The sequence below is a fragment of the Dipteris shenzhenensis genome, chromosome 11 (assembly GCF_047967505.1).
Source record: "Dipteris shenzhenensis isolate YYH24624 ecotype China chromosome 11, Dip_SZ_1.0, whole genome shotgun sequence".
Classification (NCBI taxonomy): Eukaryota; Viridiplantae; Streptophyta; class Polypodiopsida; order Gleicheniales; family Dipteridaceae; genus Dipteris; species Dipteris shenzhenensis.
This window is the reverse complement of record NC_141606.1, coordinates 57631120-57651673: the sequence shown is the minus strand read 5'-3', so window position 1 is coordinate 57651673 and position 20554 is coordinate 57631120. Positions and strand designations below refer to the sequence as shown.

The 20554-nt window shown below is 41.3% G+C and overlaps 1 protein-coding gene across 5 annotated transcripts; it reads left to right on the top strand.

Annotated features, from left to right (window-relative positions):
* Positions 1–11833: 11833 nt before the first annotated feature.
* Positions 11834–16148, top strand: LOC147897224 (uncharacterized). Of its 5 annotated transcripts, none has more exons than XM_087381679.1 (5): positions 11834–11997; positions 12832–13114; positions 13225–13282; positions 15353–15400; positions 15521–16148. In XM_087381679.1, exons 1-4 carry the CDS (start codon positions 11891–11893, stop codon positions 15355–15357), a joined length of 453 nt encoding a protein of 150 aa, XP_087237805.1. In that variant the 5' UTR covers positions 11834–11890; the 3' UTR covers positions 15358–15400; positions 15521–16148. The 5 variants fall into 5 exon arrangements, with proteins under 5 accessions (XP_087237805.1, XP_087237804.1, XP_087237807.1 ...); XM_087381681.1 differs by lacking the exon at positions 15353–15400 and adding an exon at positions 12116–12246 and having other exon boundaries at positions 11857–11997; positions 12814–13114; XM_087381683.1 differs by lacking the exon at positions 15353–15400 and adding an exon at positions 12111–12246 and having other exon boundaries at positions 11860–11997.
* Positions 16149–20554: the final 4406 nt, after the last annotated feature.

Below are 20554 nucleotides of genomic sequence, written 5' to 3'. Positions count from 1 at the left end.
AAATTCTTATGCCGTTTAGGTTATGTACCGCATTTGAGTTTTTCTAACTTTGAATTTTGTGAGAATTGTCTCTATGCGAAGTAGACTAAATCATCCCATAAAAGAAGGGGAAAAAAAGATCTTGAAAGGCTTAATTTGGTGCATTCAGATGTATGGGATCCCATGCCTACACGGTCATTAGGTGGGTCAGAATACTATGTGACATTCATTGATGATGCAACTAGGAAAGTGTGGCTTATGCTATAGCTCGGAAGAGCAATGTGTTCTAGGTATTTCAAAAATGTTTGGATTTGGTTGAAAATTAGTCATATAGAACACTTAAATGCCTACAAACTGACAATGGTGGAGAGTATCTCTCTCATGATTTTCAGCATTTCTGTGATACCCGTGGGATCAAGAGGGAGCTCACGTCTGTGAGGGAATAGTGGAAGCTAGGAGGAAGAGGAAGCTCGAGAGACAGATTTTTTGTATTAGCAATTCAAGAAATTCCAAAACTGACTTACGTATAAGCTTTGAACTCAAACTCAACTCACGTAACAGACTACAGAAAATCAAATCACAAAAAAGCAGTGTGTAACTTTGACTAACGGTGGTCTTCACATCTAACGCTAAGCTTCAACTGCAACACACAACTATCAAGGGATAGCAAACTAAGTGTCTATGAGCACATCACATGATATCAAACTTAGACTGCATCACACAACTCTCAAGAGAGAGACGAGTGCCAGAATAAGTGTCTATGAAAACATCTCTAAACTTAGACTACAACACACAACTCTCAAGGAAGAGATGAGTGCCAAAATAAGCATCTACTATGAAAACATCGCTAAGCTTAGACTACAACACACAACTCTCTTAAGAGAGATGAGTGCTAGCCTCAAATAAAAAACAATTATTTATAGAAATTGAAAGTGCAACACACAACTCTCGTAGGAGAGATGAGTGCCAGTCTCAAACATAAATCAAAACAAATATTAAAAAATTAAAAAAATACTACAATACAAAAAAAAATCAATTAATAAAAACAGACTGCAACACACAATTCTCGCAAGAGAGATGAGTGCCAGTCTAGACTCTAAAATACAATACAAAACAAACATTAATCAATAAAAAAAGACTGCAGCACACAACTCTCGCAAGAGAGATGAGTGCCAATCCAAAACAAAAAACAAAACAAAACAATTAATTAAAAAAGACTACAACACACAACTCTTGCAAGAGAGATGAGTGCCAGTCTCGCAAATAAGGGCGAAGAAGGTACATATGAAAGGTGGGTGAGTAGGTAGGTAAGGCAACCTAGAAGGTGCCCTAAGTAAGCAAGAGGTAGCATGGCTAGCAAGCAAGTAGCTGAGGTGGCAAGGACGGCAAGTGGCAATATTCATAGAATACCAAAAATGAGAATGTTTCTTTTTTTATATTGCGTTTATTCATACAAATAAATAGTGTTATTTGTATGAGTTATTCGTACGAATAGCTTATTCGTATGAATAAAATGGGAAAAAATGTTTGAAACTTTTAAATCATAAAAAATGCAAATTTAAGCAGTTTTTCCTAATTTAAAAAAAATATGTGTGAATTAATGCAACTTAGACCTCTGCTTGATAGAGATTCTCAGGCCTGTAGCACCACCTAGATATCTAACCCCTCACCTCTTCCAATCCAAGAAATAGGTAAGGACTTGGCCCACTTTGGAAGGGAATCTACGTAGATTCTTAAAGCAAAGGACTTTTGTCAACTACAGTGGAGCGCGACACTTGATCCGTCAGCATTTTCCTTAATTAGAGCTATAATATCATCTACAAAAAGTTGTGAAGAAATATGCTTTTCTAACGAAAGGCATACCCCTTGAAGGCTTCGTTCTTCCATTGCTCTTTTAAAGATGTTTGCAGCCAGCCCGAAGAAGTAGGAGATCTTCCTCGGTCGCAAACTAGACCACAGACACGTCCAAAACCTGGAACCTCCTGGGGCACCATCTAGGCCACCCAATGCCTCTCTCTCAAGGGGTTCCAAGTTGAAGAGTCCATTTGAATTCTCTTACCAATCTGAGTGGTACGGGAAAAGAAAGGCACCTCGTCCACCTGCTTGGTGAGGAAAATCCTAGAAGGCCATGCCTCACTGATACGTCGGGTCATTGTTTGCTTAGGTATAGCCATTTTTGTTGAAGTTCAGGGACTTTTTTGTATATAACTATTTTACATGACCCATAACTTATGCATTGCTCAACGGAATTCGGCAAACTTTGTCTTCAAGTTGTAGTACACATTCCAAACTTGAACATGAGAGCAAAAAATTATGGAATAAGGATATGGAACGAGACCGTTAAAGCATTACAATTTCTATGTTGCATGTGAAGCATGCATCATGAAGACTATAGGATATAGCTATTTATTCAAAATCATCAAAATTTTGTTCTATACATCCATGAAGCCAAGTAATCATTCAAAAGTACACTACATGAGCTTCTTCTCAACCCAAGGACACACCTAAATGAAAACATTAGGCATGGGTTAACAGGCCTCCAATGTTGTGCTAAAGTGATGCATACCCATTTGAGGGCACGCTCCATAACTTTTTTTTAATTTGTAGAAAACCAAAACGGATTGAAAATTTGGAATCCAAATAGTGGGAGTACTGCATGGTGGTCTTAAAACATTGATAGTTGTTGGTATTGGTATCTAGATTCACCCTAAAATGGAAGAAGTTGGAAAAGTGCAATTTGTACGTGTGAAAAGATATTTTAATAAATCCAACACTATTTACAATTTTGATTTGTTTCTTTTTCCATGCACTTGCTTGCTATATGGCTCATAAGCATGCTATGTCATTGCATTTAATAATACACAGCATCAAATCCGATAGCGTGCCCTTTGGCCTATTTGTGTTTTGAAGCATTTTAGGCCACATTGCACTTGTTTGGGATATCCAATTCTGCTGACATGTATCGCCGGAGGGGGGGAAACCGGCAACTAAAATTTCACTACTCCTACGAATTTTGAATTTGCACACCTCCCACCCAATAAATCGAGAAAGGGTTGAAGGATCAGATGCCTCCAACAAATGAAAGTGCTCTGCTGGCCAGCAAGGCAAATGACGGGGAGCTAGATCAGCTAGATGGGAACCATCATGAACCAGATCAAATGCTCTTCCTCAGGAACCACATGATGAAAAGGGCTTTTGAGCGGGATGAGATGGAGAGGCACTTGAACTTGTAGTTGAAATACCTTTGGCTTCATGGGCGAAAGACAATGGGTTGGGGATCGATGCCCATGCCTCCCCGATGAATGCGCAGTCTGTAGGCCACCTGGATCCTCATCGTGTGTTGCAAGGGAGGGCAAGTTTTGTAGCCTAAGGTCTCTATGGGAGCCAATGGTTTGTCCAAAGGGAGACCGTGAGTGGCACAGGATTGAATGCGTTCATTGCACATGCAAGCATTGCAGTTTAAAGCTGAAGAAGAAGACATTCAATGTCTGTCCAAATGAAATGAAGGAAGACAACCATGTTGCTCTAAAATGGAGGAGATTTGAAAATGTCAATATTGAAGGATCCAATAAAAAGAGATGGCTACTACTATCATATAAGAGCACCCAACCAAGGTAGCTTGTAGGTCATGTGGTTCAATCCATCCCAAAATATGTGCTTCACAATTTCATAGCTAGCTAGCAAGATAAGCAGTTCAGGACATGCCTTGCCAATTTTTCCCGTGACACTTGTGTATCTATCATAGATTTTGTAGAAAATTATTCATTTCAAGAACAAGATGAGATACAAAGTGTCCACTGATACAACAAGTAGATAACAATTCTTGTGCATATCACGTACAGTCATTTGCTTGATTCTTCCACGCCTGATGCCAATCTACTTTGCTGACTCACAGAGTCCATGTCAGTGCAATGCACGTACCATTTCTACATTTTAGATGACAAGGAACATGACACCTTATTTGTGCAGCATGCTTTTCTATTGCATTGGGAATGGTTGAAAAAGGAAAATCCCCATGCAGAAAATATAAAACAACATTGGGTGTGGTCAGATGGTGCTGCCTCTCAATTTAAATCAGCCTGTGGATTCTACTTGATCTCAAGGTTCAAATCCCTGACCAATCTAGACATGATGTGGAATTTCTTTGGGTCTAGCCATGGCAAGGGTGAACATGATGGATGTAGTGCTCTTATTAAGTAAGCTCTGTTTAAACACCAATTAGCATGCCCTCAAGAAAAACTCAATGATGCCCATGATGTTGTAACATGGCTCACAACCAACCTCTCCATAGGCACGCATTCAACATACAGTAAACAAAGCCTTAAGAATACTATAGTATGCAGAGTGTTCCATGAAGTGAAAGTGGATGAAGTGCAAAGGAGAAGCGCACGATTGCAAGAAAATTAAAGGAGTTCGTGGTTTGCACAACATATGGGGCTTTTCAAACAACCAACTGATTAAAACAAGAAAACTTTCTTGTTTCTGCAGTGCATGCATCATAGGGGATCATGACAATTGTGAGAACATTACACTGTGAAGACATGGGAGTGAGTTCAAGTTTTCCCTCTATGTTCAGATGGAGTGAAACAATGGAGAGACAAACGGCTCGTCACCACAATTTGGGGAGAGTTTCGATGACCTCAGTGACTGTCTGGAAGAGGGGGATAACTTTGCAGTTGTTGCAGCATCTGGGGAGAACGAGGAAGATGACCCATACTTTCTATTGCAGTGCACAAAACCTAAGCACAAGCTTGAGGAAACATTTAAGGATAATTGGGGAACAACCTATGAGAAGTGGGATGTAGTAGTCGGATTTTTTTGGCACAAAAAAAACATCCAAGAGAGGCCACAATTACGAATTGCTACATCAGAGTCCACAAACATGTGTGTACTCTCATCTGGTAAGAGCTATTAAGTTCCAGATGCAATCGGTGCCACAACAAAAGAAGGGCAAGAGTGTCTTTAAATTGGATTTAGACACGCATGAGCACATCTTGGGGTGTCTTGGAGCAGCGGACGAGGATGATTGAGATAGTACTAAGAAAATCGATGTAGTCTCATTGCAAGGAAACAATATGTCTACTTATCCTAGAAAATGGAATTTGTATTTGAGACTATGCTTCTTTTTAGTATATCCCAAACAACCACCTTATTAAATTGTTTTTGTAAATCCCGAATCGTAATTCCCATGCTTGTTTTTAGTATATCCCAACAACAACCACGCTGATTATGGCTATTAATAATACAAATCCCAACGAATCCACATGTCCTACAAATCCATTCATCTTGTAATAATAGAAGAAAACCAGCGCACTAGTGGTGGCTGTTAATATCCTAGTAGCAACCAACCACCGCACTGGCGATAACTTATCCTGGACTATTGCCGTGCTATACGTACACTATTACCGTGCTATCCTAAAATTTGTTGCACAGTGCTATACTAAAATAGTCCCCTTTAGACTATTTATTGTTTTGTTAACCGTCAAATTTCATCCCATGCTTGTTTTTAGTATATCCCAACAACCACCACTCTAGTGGTGGCTATTAATAATACAAATCCCAACGAATCCACACATCCTACAAATCCATTCATCTTGTAATAATAGAAGCAAACCACCGTGCTAGTGGTGGCTGTTAATATCCTAGTAGCAACCAACCACCACGCTGGCGATAACTTATCCTACACTACTGCCATGCTATATGTACACTATTACCGTGCTATCCTAAAATTTGTTGCACAATGCTATACTAAAATAGTACCCTTTAGACTATTTATTGTTTTGTTAACCGTCAAATTTCATCCCATGCTTGTTTTTAGTATATCCCAACAACCACCATGCTGGTTTCCCATAATGAATCCAGACATCCTACAAATCCATTCGTCTTGTAATAATAGAAGCAAACCACCGTGCTGGTGGCTATTAATATCCTAGTGCAACCAACCACCATGCTAGTGATAACTTATCCTACACTACTACCATGCTATCCCTACACTACTGCTATGCTATCCTAAAATTTGTTGCACAGTGCTATACTAAAACAGTGACCTTTAGACTATTTATCATTTTGTTAACCGTCAGATTTCATCCCATGCTTGTTTTTAGTATATCCCAACAACCACTGGGCTGGTTTCCCATAATGAATCTACACATCCTACAAATCAATTTATCTTGCAATAATAGAAGCAAACCACCGCACTAGTGGCTATTAATATCATAGTGCAACCAACCACCGCGCTGGAGATAACTTATCCTGCATTACTACCGTGATATCCCTACACTACTGCAGTGCTATCCTGCTATACTAAAACAGTGCCCTTTAGATTGGTTATCGTTAACCATCAGATTTCAATCATCGGGCTTCTTAAAACATTTAAGTACTAACATGGAAGCAAGTCGATACAAAATCAGGTATTACGAGCACCATGAGAAAGTCTGCAAGTCCAAGAAATGTCTGCAAGATTTTTATTTTTTCAAAATACAATGACATTTTGCAGCTCAAGGAAATTCCGGACTCCCAACTATCTTATCAGCCTATTTATAGCAAGCATCTCCCAACTCTTTAGGCCAGTCTGATGCACAATGGTAGACCTCTTCACAAACTCGGATTGCACACTGCTTGCTTGACTTTTTTGACTTATATGCCCATAGTAACTCCTCCTTTCACTTAGGGTCCTCTTCATTCTAGTCTTTGCGCTCTATACATCTTCACACCTCTATCATGTCCTACCAAAAGAAACCTACATCATGAGCTTGACAAGTACCTTAAAGGAGCAGGAAAAACAATAGCCAGGGAAATTAATAGTCACCGTCTCTGCCGACTCCAAGTAATACACCCACCACCGAAGCATGTCCTCCTTGCAGCTATTTTTCTCCTTCTTCTCCAGGTCTGTTTCAGTGACAAGGATGCCATCCAAAATCATTTTCAAATAGAACAAAAGCATTCCAAAGTTATTTGGGTATGCCATATATTCATTGTAGGTGGATCGATGTACGGAGTTCGGATCGGTGTATAGAGTTTGGATCGGTGTACAAAGTTTTGGGGCTAGATTTCATAATGGGCTTTTAGTTGTGTCTGCACTGCACTTAAATAGGGAGAGAGTTCATTGAGCCTGACCTTCTCAATCTTCATTCTCATGTTAGTTTGGTAATCAAAATCTTTGAGTTCATTGAGCCCGATCTTCTCATTCTTCAATCTCATGTAAGTTGTCTAATCGAAATCTTTCGTCTCACATTAGTTGTCTAATCGAAATCTTTCATCTCACATTAGTTGACTAATCAAAATCTTTCAGTCTCACATTAGTGATCTAATCAAAATCTTTCGTCTCACATTACTTGTCAAATCAAAACCTTTCGTCTCATTATGGCGTGGATCAAAGGACACTATCTAGTCACGTAGCTGAGAAAACATTGCCCAAGCAAACTCTGGCGAAGATTAACAATTCAACAGATTATACACAAATTACATAGATTACATCTCAAAGACTCCTTTCCTTCAGATTACATCTCAAGGACTCCTTGTTGAGCTCTCTGATTGCAGGCTTGGCCCTCCTTGCTCCTTTCCAGAATGGGAGCGGCTCGGCCCCTCCCTTCACACCAGGTCCTCTTTCCTTGATTTGAGCTTCCTAGTTGTAGGCTCAGACCCTCTTGCTCCTTTCTTGAAGGGGGCTGGTTCCTCCCTTCAAGCTCCTTTTCCTCGCCGTCAAGGTCATTCTTGGCCTTCTTCAATTTGAGCTCCTTGTCTTTTGTATCTTTTGCCCAATTGGCAAATTGAGCTGCAGCATCTACTTTATCATCGTAGATAGTTGTAGTAGGCAGGCACATTTGATCTGTCCATGACCTGGGCAATGGCAAATGGAATTCTCTACATAGCGATTTTGTATGCACAAACACCCCAAAGCAAAAAACGTGCATAGGGTGGTAGCACGTAGGCCATCGGATACAGCAATCATCTATGATGGGGGTATGGCAGACCATGCATTTCGGATCCTGTTGCATAGCAGGATAGGCATCCGATTTAACTATTGCAGCCATCAATACCACAGTCTTGCTCTATACATGATGAAGTTGCTTCTTGATTCCTTCCTCCCTCATCCTAAGGCTGTAGATAGTCTCCTTCATCTCCTCCACTTTTTGCTCACTCTGTGCAACAACTTCATCTGAATTCCTCAGCATCTATTGAAGCTACTTAAATTGTTCAAAAACATCTTCATGGGCCGTTTCGAAGACTTCCACTCTAGTTTGGAAATCTCTCAGGACGACGGACTGCTTTTCATAATTGTTGAAAGCCACGGCAAGCTTGTGCATAGCCCTATCGTAATCTTCTTACAGGGTCTTGTAGCCTACTCTTTGGACTTCCAACAGTCTTTCGAAAAAACAACCCTCACCGTGGCTGCTGCGAATCGCTCCACCATGGCTACTGCAACTTGCTTCACGGAGAGCTGCCTCTCTGCATCCTTCCTGGCCTAGAGAGCTGCCTCGTTGTGTTCTCCACCCCGGTTGCTCTCTGCCCCATCCTTCCTGGCCTTGAAGCTCTCTCGCAGTTCCTGCATCACCTTTCTTGTTTCTGCAATCTCCCTTTTCAGCTCCTCCATCATCTGGTCTTTTTCAATGTTCAATGCGTTCTGCATGTTGCAGAGCCATTTGTAAAGACCCTCCTTTTCGGCTCTCTGATCTTCAAGATCCTTTCCCAACTTTTCTAGCTTCTTGTCCGCCATGTCCCCGTCATTTCTCACTTCTTCGAGGCTATCTCAGAGCTCCTTCATGCGCTTCTCAGCTTCTTCTCTTCTATGCCTTTCCATGTCGACCATTTTTGTAGCGGCCTCAGCTTGCTCTTGTGCTTGCAAGGCCCTCACTTGTGCCTCCTCTACCTTGGCTTCTGCACCTTCCTTGAGAGTTTTCTCAAGTTGCACTGCCTTTGCTGCATCGGTGGCTTTCTCTTGTAGAAAAGTCACCTTTTGAGACATCTGCTTATCGTATTGCTCAAAAATCCCTTTGAGGGTAGACGTCATCAGGTGCATTGCAACTCCAGCAGACTGAGATGACAATTGGATTTGCCATCCACGCAATTCTTCAGGTTGGTTAACACGCTCTTGGAGATCGCCCTTGAGAAAGATACATCACGTCCTTTCAGTTGCTCTACTGCTGCTTGAACCTGCCAGAACTTGCAGGTTCCTATCGTATCAAGAAAGAAGTGAATGGTCTTCTTCAACACATCTTGGAGGTTTGTTGGCAAGCTCGAAATCTTGACTTCACCATTTTTACTAATCTGAGAGTTGGGGTATACATCTAGAATATCCTGTCTCTTCCACTGCTTCTCGAAAAAGTGTGCTTGCAAACTGCCTCCAAAATTTCCTAAAGCATTTGCAATCATGCTTTCATTGATGGTAATCTTTTGACCTTGACAGACTAGTTGCCCCTCCTTCACGTTCACCTCCTGTACCAACCTGGTGAAGTTTTGGAGAGCATCCAAATTGGGCTTTTGAAGAGCGAGAGAGGAGCTCCCATATGTCACGATTTCAAGATTAGGGGAGGAGGGGCTCTCACACTGTGTTGCACAAGGGGAGGAAAGATTGTGTGAGGAGCTCTCGAATTGTGCAGGGTCCATTATGAGAGGGGATAGAAGTTGCAGGAAGAGTGCAAGGGAGATAGAAATGGTCGAGAGGGATAGAAGATGAAACAACAAAGGAAATGGAATAGTGGAGGCTTGAGTTTGCAGTCCGATTACAAGGGAGAAAGAAATGGTCCAGAGGGATAGAAGATGAAACAGTGAAGGAAATGGAATAGTGGAGGCTTGAGTTTGCAGTCCGATTGCAAGGGAGAACAAAACGGTCGAGAGGGATAGAAGACGAAATGGTTAAGGGAATGGAATAGCAGTTTGTAGCCCGACTACACCATCAAGGTGAGAGCCACCGCGGTGGTTGTAGCCCGACAACACTGTCAAGGTGAGAGCCACTGCAGTGGTTGGCCCAAATTTTGATTAATTCAAGGCGGCAGTATTGACTTGCACTCTGCTAATAGCATCTCAGAAAAGGAGACACCACCCTGCTTATCCTCCCTAAACTCTAGGTTGTTGAAGTTTCCTCCAATGATCCATGAGTCAACATCTAGCAGACACTCTATCAACCAAATCCAAAAGGCCGGCCGGTTCTATCTGCACGTTGGGGCATAGACATTTAGCCTTGGCTCTCCCATCCTGACTCCCATCCAAACTACCCGCCCTAGGATAAGCTCACCCTGATCATAGACCTCCGGGGCCACCGCTTAGGAGATCGAGATGCAGAACCCTCCACTCCATCCTACGGCAAGACACCACAGCTTCAGGCCTCTCCCAGGAAGAACGTGGTGTCACCATCTGATGTCTGATGCTAGGAATATGTGCTCCTATATCAAAAGGAATTCCACTTCTCACCCTACCACTACCCTCTGCAATTCACTTCAGTTCTTTTTCTTTTGTCCCACCTAGGTCCACACTCCCTCTCTAAAGGTGTCACCCAAGGGGTCTACAACTCCTGCTTCTCCTGTCTAAGGGGATGTTGGGCTCTGGCCTATTGACTTTGCCTATCCTACGGGGGTGGGGGGGGAGGAGTATGTCCTTCACCACCAGGGCAATTACGGGCTAGATGGCCCATCTGCCTGCAAATGAAGACACTGGCCTGGCAAACTAGAGATCTCCACTCTCTGGCGTGGTGTACCCCCCTCAAGGGTCTCGAGGAGGATCAACTCTGGGAGGGACTCTGGGCTCTCAACCACCAATATGATCCTGGGGACCCCGTCGTCTACTACAACTAAAACTATCAAATCTGTTGGGGACTCTAGCACCGTGCCAAACGCTCTGCCAATGGAGGGAAGGATGGCTCTGTACTCTTTTGGAAGCCCCGAGAAGTAGAGCATCACCGAAAAAATCGGGGAACATAATGTGTCGTTCCATGTCCTGCACTGTGAAGCCATGGTACCAAGGGAAGAGGTACACTAGATGCGGGCCAAGGAAAATGGGGCTCTGCTCCACAAGTGTCAAGGCGGTAGTAGGAGAGCTCAGCTGGATCAGGAAAACGCCTCATTCGTAGATGGTGATGTGGTCCCCTTCTAGGGCTAGACTCGCTTGAATCCAGTCTCACCTGTGTGAGACCAACAATTCTGCCCACTACTACCGAACTGCATGCTTCACCTGTTGCTTGTTGGTTGGGGAAAGAAGAATCTTAGATAGGGTGAATTAAAAAAAAAAAGGATGGTTTATATCATTAAAGATAAGTCGAATGCAAGAGCTGCACAGCATTTAAAGAGGGGATCCTCTACACATGTGGCACTCTCAATGGCCAATCAACTATTTCCACCTAGCACGTAGTCCTTAAATCGAAAGAAAATTATTTTACCTTTCAAAAGTTGGAGAACCATCACTATACCCATCCCACATGTAGGGTAGGCCAAAAAAAGAAATGAGACCACCTACTATACACTCCAAGTGATGAACAAGATGAATTTTATTCATGTGGTCTGTCGAGAGAGAGAGAGAGAGAGAGAGAGAGAGAGAGAGAAGAAGAAGGAAGAGAGAGAGAGAAAGGGGAAGAAAAAAATGAGATGCAAATAGCATGTGCAACTTAGCCCAATCATAAAAATCAAAATGCTAATTTCAAAAATACAATCTTTTTCTCATCTCTAACTAGAACCTCCAATTAGGCAGGCCAAAAAGAGCAGAGCAACAACAACTCAAGCAATTTGGGCGTTCGTTTGCTGTTGGCGTGTGACTCCTGTGAGCGTAGGCCATGCCCGGTCCTAATGAGGGGCCAAGTGCCCTAGACCAAGCCAACCCTTGTATTACTATCAGTATATATATCACATGAGCGGATCTTAAACCCTCATCAGCTTGCAATAATAATGGAACCCAACATCTCAGCAACGCTACACCGCCCACCATGACCCTTGCCTCCCCTATCCACACAATCGCTCAAGCGCTGCTCGCATGCAAGCCCACTTCGACTTGTTGCCGGCAGCTTTCTCCAGGGTTACAATTACCTTCCCGGTAACACTTCTGTCTGGTTCAAGCTATGTGAGATCATGTTTTTTATGCCTTGGTATGCTAGCACACACGAGTGGAGGTTGAACAGCCTAAAAAGAGCTATTTTCGTTCTCTAGGCCAGTCCGTTACGTGGACAGTGGGTTTTCCCATTGGAAGCTCGTGATATGCGGCTCAATTTACAGTCGCGATTGGATATTTGATCCCTCAGGGCTGGTGTACCGTTAGATTGATAACAATCGAGAGAATGCAAAGGTCGTACATCCAAGAATCGCTTATTGAGCGAAGACTTAATCCGTCTTCATTTTCATTGCAGGTCCGCATCCACAAAATTTTACATGTCTTTGTGTGTGAATGCACTCCACATATACTTTGGTCATTTAGAAATTATAACTGCGGCTTTCCACCGTCAGTGTGCTCTTTGACATGTATTTCCTGCGGCAACTATGAATGCGGACCGGTTTGTTTGGAAATTCTACCTAAATCTAGGATTCTTACGCTGCCAAATCTATTTCCCTTTGCGTATCACATCTTCCATAGGCAAAATGATTGGGGTAGCTTTTAATTATGATGAAGTTTGGACAATTGTATTTATGCGTGACGATGTAGGAGGATAGAAATGAGGTTGAGAGTGCATAACAATGACGTAAGTTCCCCACGTAATTGGCTTAGATTTTTGTTCAAGGCAAGTGATGTCTAGTTCTGGATATAGCTGTTTAACGACCTGTAAGGTTCCATAATGGGTTTGGCTATATCCTATTGACCTTATTTAACGTCCGGTGATCACATTGCTCTGTGCTTTGTTTTCTGACTGTGTTCTAGGTGTGTTTTCTTGTGCAGATTATTTTTTAAGGTCTTCAATTCCTCAACATCCTGTCAAACATCTTCAAACATATCTGAAGATCTTGGAGAAAAAGTGCATCAAGAAGGCTTATCCTCTGGCGAAGATTTAGGAGGAAGAGTGCATAAAAAAGGAGTGCCTTTAAAGTTTGTAGTGGCAGCTTGTGTGGAACGGTGGTTCAAAGAGTACTTGAAAGCTGCAGAGGCTGGTGACCCTGAAACACAAACAACTGTTGGCCACATGTTCTGTTCTGGCTATGGTGTGCAGAAGGATGCTATAAAGGTATTCATATCTTCATCATGAATAATTATTTTACTCTATCCAGTCATTGTCTCTCTGTGCTCATAATTTGGACGAGCTGTTAGTCATAATGGAAGTTGTGTCTTGAGCAGGGACACGATTGGATAAACAGAGCTCGATGGAAGAGGAAAACACTCAGACTAACCAAAGGTATTGTGTGTACTTGTGCATGTATATATATGTGTGTGTGAGAGAGAGAGAGAGAGAGAGAGAGAGAGAGAGAGGAATCTTTCGAAACCCAGGTGGGAGCTTATGCTTGGGTACTGATGAGAACTGAAGTGTAGCTTTGCTTACTAAGTTCTTATTCTTTTTAATGATTTTGTCTAAAGTGCCTTACAAACGTCCTTCTTTCCTTTGTTCCTTTGCTTGTTCTGTAAAAAATTTTCATTTGTAAGATTGGATATATTCTAGTCTTATGTAGGTATATATAAGAGAGAGAGATGCTCGTTGGGGAGAGACTAAAATGAAAATGTTTAGACTTCACAAGCAGTTGTAGCTTGAATGAAGAGATTTTGGACTACCTTTTGATTAGCCTTCTCCTTTAGTGCTAGCCTTCATCATGGCTGAGTCTGCCCTTCACCTCCGGAGTGCTGACAGAAACTTAGTACGAAGACTTTGTATAAATGGATGCTCAAGTATGTGTGGGTGTGTGGATTTGTATGTGTGAGAGCATATTTTTATACTATGGTCTACACCCACTGTTGGGCGCTGATGACGTCAGGGGGGATGTCATAGTAGCTAGTCCCTGCTATGCATGATGGAGTTAATGGTTTTCAACCTTGTGAGTGACTATCATGAGATTGAAACTGCACTATGTTGTGTTTTTAGAGGATGAGTTTGGAAATGTTCCTGGATTCATCTAGGTATATATAAGAGAGAGAGAGAGAGAGAGAGAGAGAGAGAGAGAGATGTGATATGATTGTATTAAAGTCCTCTGGAGACTCTTTAAGATCTATGGGACTGGTGACCACTATTTTGATAGTGGTTTGTCACATCCCAAAACCTGAGAACATGTTATATATCGCTTACTATGCTGCAAGCATATATTTAGCTAACTGCTGCGCCATGTCAAGGGCTTGGGCTGCCCTAGGATTTCCTTTATGTAGGTGCCTAGCAATGGAGGAGTGTATGTTGCTTATTTTTTATCGTCCTTGCGGGACAGATTTTTTATCTTCCTTGTGGGACCGATTTTACAGAGTCCTGCATTCTGGGGGTTCTGGGTCTTGCCCATGTGCCCTTCTCCACCTCTATTTCATGAGAGCTGGTCCTACTTTAAGTGCCCTTTGAACTATGATATGTCCTCTGCCAGATATTCCTGCATTTCATACGCGTCCATTTGATTGATATCTCGTTTGTAGAAGCCCATTTTTGGCCCCAGGTCTTGCCATAGTTTTTGTAGCATTTTCTCCACACACCCCCTTGCACCCATGTCCCCCCCCCCCCCCCCCCCCCCCGCGCGCGTGCGCGCACTCCTGCCCCCCTTGCTTCTCTTTTCTGGCTCTGGGCTCTGATGTGGTGTGCTGCTTTCTGGAGCTGCCAGCTCCGCCTTCGTTTTCCATATGCAGGTGCTTCACTTTCTCTAATGGTGTTCTTATCCATAAATCTTCTGCATGACCAGATTTCTGATTCCCTCTCCATCCGCACCCAGTATTCTCCACTGTCCCATCCATTTAACCCTTCACTCTGTGGTTCTTGTGGCTTCCATTTGCCCAGTGCATTCAGGTGTGCTTGCATGTCTTTGTTGTCCTTTGCCAAGAGGACCATGTCATCTGCGTAGATGAGTTGGAGTAGAGCATAGCCCGCTATCTGGACTCCCCCTCCACTGTGGGCTCTCGTCCATTCTTCCAATTCGTCAATAAATGATCTGCACAGAGTTGGGAGGGCACCTGTGCTTGACCCCTCCTGCTTATGATTACTTCCCCTGGTTGTAGGGGCCATCAGCTAGTGGTTGTGCCAATGCTAGCACATTCTCATATAGTCTAAGCGAGGCTTCTCTGAGTGCTCAGGGGGCTTGCAGCTTTCTTAGACTTTCCCACTGTTTTTTGTGGTACTGTGTCAAATGCCTTTTGAAGTCCACAAAAGAGCAGTACATGGCTTTCTTCTTATTCTTGATCCCCCCTGTTGCAGCCCTTAGAGAGAGAGAGAGAGAGAGAGAGAGAGAGAGAGAGAGAGAGAGAGAGAGAGAGAGATGCTATTGAATGCTGCCACTTGTTTTGACAGCATAATCTTCTAGGTAAAAATGGCACATGATTCGCAGAAAGACTTTAGCTTAGTTACATTTAGTATAGTCTATTATGTATACTTTTTGTGTCCTTGGTGATGCTTGTGTCTCTATGATATTGATGCAATTCAGAGCTACCTTTCTTTAACTCTGTATTTTCAACACAGGTCCAAGTGATAAGAGGAAGATGCCTGGCGATGCATATTATTTTATCTGAGTTTGAAGTATGAGATCAATTGCTGCCAGGACAATTTGAATGTTTAATTACACCAGGACGATTTTATAAGAGCAAAGAGATGATGTTATTAAAGGAGGCGTGGTGGCTTTATGTTGAATTTCATGGTGGCAAAGCTGGGCCGTGGAGTATTCTGTGCTAGCTTGTGTGCAAACTTTAGATATTTGAAACATCGGTTTCTATTCTTAATACTGTGTTCCAAATCCAGATCTTCAAAAGAAGCCAACTGGCCAGGATATGAAGATGATTGGAATGCAATTTGTCAATGAGTGCAGAGTAAGGTTTTGTAGACGGGGAAGGTACATTATTGCATGAGCATATTTGGAGGATAATCAAGTTTTGCTAGATCTGGAAATCTTCAGTGAAGTAGTTGTAACTGAAATCTTAGTATATATGCACCTTGGAGTAAAAAGGTTTGGACCAATGAAGTGTTACAATTTTGCCATCCATCTGTATCATATCACTGGTGTAGAGTCATGGATAACCAGTGCCTATGGAGAAGGGTGTTGACCATAGACAGAGAGGTGATTTGAGCCTGTCAAATAAAAAACCATTGTTCATCTCTCCCGTGCCTCTGAAGTTCTCTGAATGCTTTATAACTGCCATCTTCCTTGCAGGAGGCTACATGAAACTCCACCAGATATTCTTTAGGTTGACAAACAATCATGTTTTTAGATTTTTTGACCTCAATGTCATAAAATATGTCGGTGATGCTCGAGGTGGTAGGAGATATAGCTTTCTGTCTTCTGTCTTTATTTGTAATTAATGGTTCTGGTTAGGCAGGTGTAGTATGTTTGTTTTAAGGCCATTAAGGATGCTTGTAATTTCTGTTCAAATGACACTTACGAGAGAATCATTTTTTAAGGGGTCAGCTACCTCACTAGTAGTAGCGACCTTAGTATTTAGGGCTGAAATTATACTGATCTGTAATGTGTGTGCACCCAACAGGATAGGCAGCATTTGAAATGAGGCCTACTCATCTTAGCGCTGTATGGCTAAATCATACTCATCGTCGGTATTGTGTGAGTGCCCAAATAGGGTATGCTTTTTGTAAAGCTAAACGAAGCACAGACTCGTGGTGCAGAAAAAGCCAATGTGAGCATGCTATGTGAGCACACTACTATGTCACATTTGATTCTTTCCATCTTAGTTTGTTTGAGACTACGTTGGCATCTTTCTTGGATGAGTTTTATGGATAAGATTTGTGGTACTAGAGCAGATCCTAGGTTTTGGAGATGACCACCACCTTCTACGGTCAATTGATTTAAGCCTTTACAATTCTGTGAAGTGCAAATTGATAACAGACCTTAGTCGCTGATCAAGCCATGTAAGAATGCGAACTGGTGGTTGGCTTTTCAGAGAGCTGATGCAGGATTCTAGTTGAATAATAACAATTCTGAGACTTTAGCCTAGAATTTTGACAAAACTCAGTATATCAAGACCTTTGTATAAATAAATGCTCAAGTGTGTTTGTGTGGGTTTGTTTATGTGAGAACATATGTATATTCTATGGTCTACACCCACCGTTGGGCGCTGATGATTTCATGGGGAATGCCATAATAATAACAATTCTGAGACTTTAGCCTAGAATTTTGACAAAACTCAGTATATCAAGATCTTCGTATAAATAAATGCTCAAGTGTGTGTGTGGGTTTGTTTATGTGAGTATATGTATATTCTATGGTTTACACCCACCGTTGGGCACTGATGATTTCGTGGGGACTGCCATAGTAGCTAGTCCCTGCAATGCATGATGGAGTTTATGGTTTTCAACCCTATGATTGTCGTGAGATTGAAAGTGCACTATGGTTAGTGTTTTTAGAGGATGAGTTCGGGCATGTTATTGGATTCATATATATATATATATATATATTCATTCTTTCTTTAGGCATGCATTCAATCAACACAAGCTCATATGTGGACATGCATTTGTCAAGTGTGCCAGTTACCATCCTTCGATTAAGCATGCCTTTGCTAGTTTGTCTCTCTTGTTGTTGTATCTTGGATGTTCAAGACTTGGCTCTTGTTATTTGTGAAAAGTATTCCACTTGTGATTGGGATGGAGTGTAGCTCTTTTTGTCGATGAGCATTTGTGATGACTTCATGCTTAGTGTGTGTCCCATTTTTGTAGACAAAGCACTTCCCTTTTTAGGATTTGCATATTGTCATCAAGCTACCAAGGGGTTCTTGGTTTTCTTGGTGCATCTTTTGGGACCCATGTCTAACTTTCTCTTCTATCCAAGTGCTGATGTTGATTGTGTTTGCAAAGATACATATCTTTCTCTTGCGTCCAAATAGATTTTGTCCTTGTCTATTTGGATTGCGTTTGAATTGTGTGGAGTCAAACACTCGTCGTTGATGAACGATCGCTACCTTTCTCGTTGGTAAGTCCATGTTAACATTTATTTTTGTTGCAATTTGATTGAGGGATTTTCTTGAAGTCCTTTGTGACCTTCACTAAGATTTCATTCATCATGTCCCTATCCTATCATCTCACATCAAAAAGTTAACTATGTGTGTGTTCTCAAGGACTTCATCTCCTTGTTTGAATCCAACCATGAACTCCCTCTATCCCCAGAAGCTTGTCTAAATCTATGTGATTGCACGACTCTATTAGGTGCCAATACATGATAGTCTTGAGCTCTCTCACCTTCATCATGATTGCTTTTTTATTAGCCTTCTCCTTTAGTGCTAGCCTTCGTCATGGTTGAGTCTGTCCTTCACCCTCGGAGTGTCAATAGAAACTCAGAACAAGACTTTGTATAAAATGATGCTCAAGTATGTGCGGGTGTGTGGATTTGTATGTGTGAGAGCATATTTTTATACTATGGTCACTATTGGGCGTTGATGATGTCAGTGGGGATGTCATAGTAGCTTGTCCTTGCTATGCGTGATGGAGTCTATGGTTTTCAATCTTAAAAGTGACTACCATGAGATTGAAATTGCACTATGTTGTGTTTTAGAGGATGAGTTTGGGAATGTTCTTGGATTCATCTAGGTATATACACAATGAGGAATAAACATGATATATCATGTCAAAGATTATGGGCCAGATATGTGTGAATAAAAATATGAAACTCACTCACTCACCATTGAAGCACCATGTAGAAATTGAAAATTGTCCTCAAAATTATTCCATCATCTCGGATGTGATGCATGACATAATGATGCTCACATCAAATCTACAATCTACATCATGTGCATGAACAAATAATACTCTCATGAATCCACTTTGAGCTCTTATGAGGCTCATATGAAATAGTTCTTCATCTAATGATCATGCACTTTGTCTATCCATCCACACACAATCCACTATATGTCCAAAAGCAAGTTAGCATTTGAAGTAATATCTTAAAACACACAAAAGGGAATACATGTTCTATTTTGTTACTATATTTCTTTTTTAAAAGAAAGGGAATACACTAATAGAATATTTGAATTCCATTAATATGTCAATTTCTATGCTAAGAAAATTTGCCAAAAATATTGACCAATACCTTGTAGTGTTTCAACCATAAGAAAAGTGGATGTAAATGATTCTCAGGGGAATATTGTAATTGAATTCTTCCACATATCTAGTGTCTTAAGAGAGCACCTCAATGGGTTGGTGGGCATGGATGATTTTTTCCTGTTAGTTTTGTTAAGTGAAACTTTTATTTTGGTGTCAAAACTTTATATGCCCTAATAAAACTAAAGCTTTAAAATATTCGCCAAGATTTGAAAATTTTATGAAAAAAAATTTATAGTTTCACTAGGATTTACAACTTTTTCTTCAAAATTCAAAAGAAAATATATTAAATTGTAATATGTTCTATCATTATTGTGAAACTAAAAAAGCTAGCTCAAACTTTTGCCAAGATTTTATATGGATATATAAGTATAGCTTCGATAAAAATATCCTTGTTGGTGGGACAATAGCTGGTGCAAGTTGTATTTTAGAGTCTAGACTAGCACTCATCTCTCTTGTGAAAATTGTGTGTTGCAGTTTGTTTTTATTAATTAATGTTTTTTTTTGTATTGTAGTCTTTTTTTATTTATTTATGCTTGTTTTGATTTATGTTTGAGACTGGCACTCATCTCTCCTACTAGAGTTGTGTGTTGCAGTTTCAATTTCTCTATAAATAATTGTTTTTTTTAAGAGGCTGGCACTCATCTCTCTTAAGAGAGTTGTGTGTTGTAGTCTCAATTTTTATAGACATGTTTGTTTGTAGGGTCTCTTGGGCTGGCACAAGGCTGGCACTCATCTCTCTTAAGAGAGTTGTGTGTTGTAGTCTAAGCTTAGCGATGTTTTCACAGATGCTTATTTTGGCACTCATCTCTCCCTTGAGAGTTGTGTGTTGCAGTCTAAGTTTAGAGATGTTTTCATAGACACTTATTCTGGCACTCATCTCTCTCTTGAGAGTTGTGTGCTATAGTCTAAGTTTGACATCATGCGATGTGCTCATAAACACTTAGTTTGTCACTCAACTATGCCTTGATAGTTGTGTCTTGCAGTTGAAGCCTAGTGTTAGATGTGAAGACCACGATTAGTCAGAGTTATACATTGATTTTTTGTGATTTGATTTTCTATAGTCTGTTACATGAGTTGAGTTTCAATTGAGAGGTTATACCTAAGTCATTTTTGGAATTTCTCGCATTGTTAATTGTTATGGCTTAATCAGTTTTTTCTCGCACCTGGCACTGAATTCTGTGTTGCAACTTATTGCATACAAGATGGCTCATGCGGGTGAGAAGAGAAAGTTTCAGCATCCTGATCTCAGTAAGACTCAGAGGAAGGTGTTGAATGTTGATCAAGACATCATTGAGATAGCTTTCAACAATGGTGAAAGCGGTGGACAAAATTTGGCTAGGACAATGGCATAGCGTGGAGTGAGGACCTTGTGTGAATGATATCCATATGTATTTCCAGTAGAGTCTGTACATCAATTCATGCACCATTTCACCTTGGAGAGTCGACAATGCCTTG

What these genes read in the sequence shown, in the direction of transcription:
- LOC147897224 (XM_087381678.1), top strand. Translation starts at nt 11,891, where the DNA reads ATGACCCTTGCCTCCCCTATCCACACAATCGCTCAAGCGCTGCTCGCA. An exon ending in GGGTTACAATTACCTTCCCG is followed by an intron (nt 11,998 to 12,831) that starts GTAACACTTCTG and finishes TTTCTTGTGCAG; the next exon opens with ATTATTTTTTAAGGTCTTCA. An exon ending in AACACTCAGACTAACCAAAG is followed by an intron (nt 13,283 to 15,520) that starts GTATTGTGTGTA and finishes TTTTCAACACAG; the next exon opens with GTCCAAGTGATAAGAGGAAG.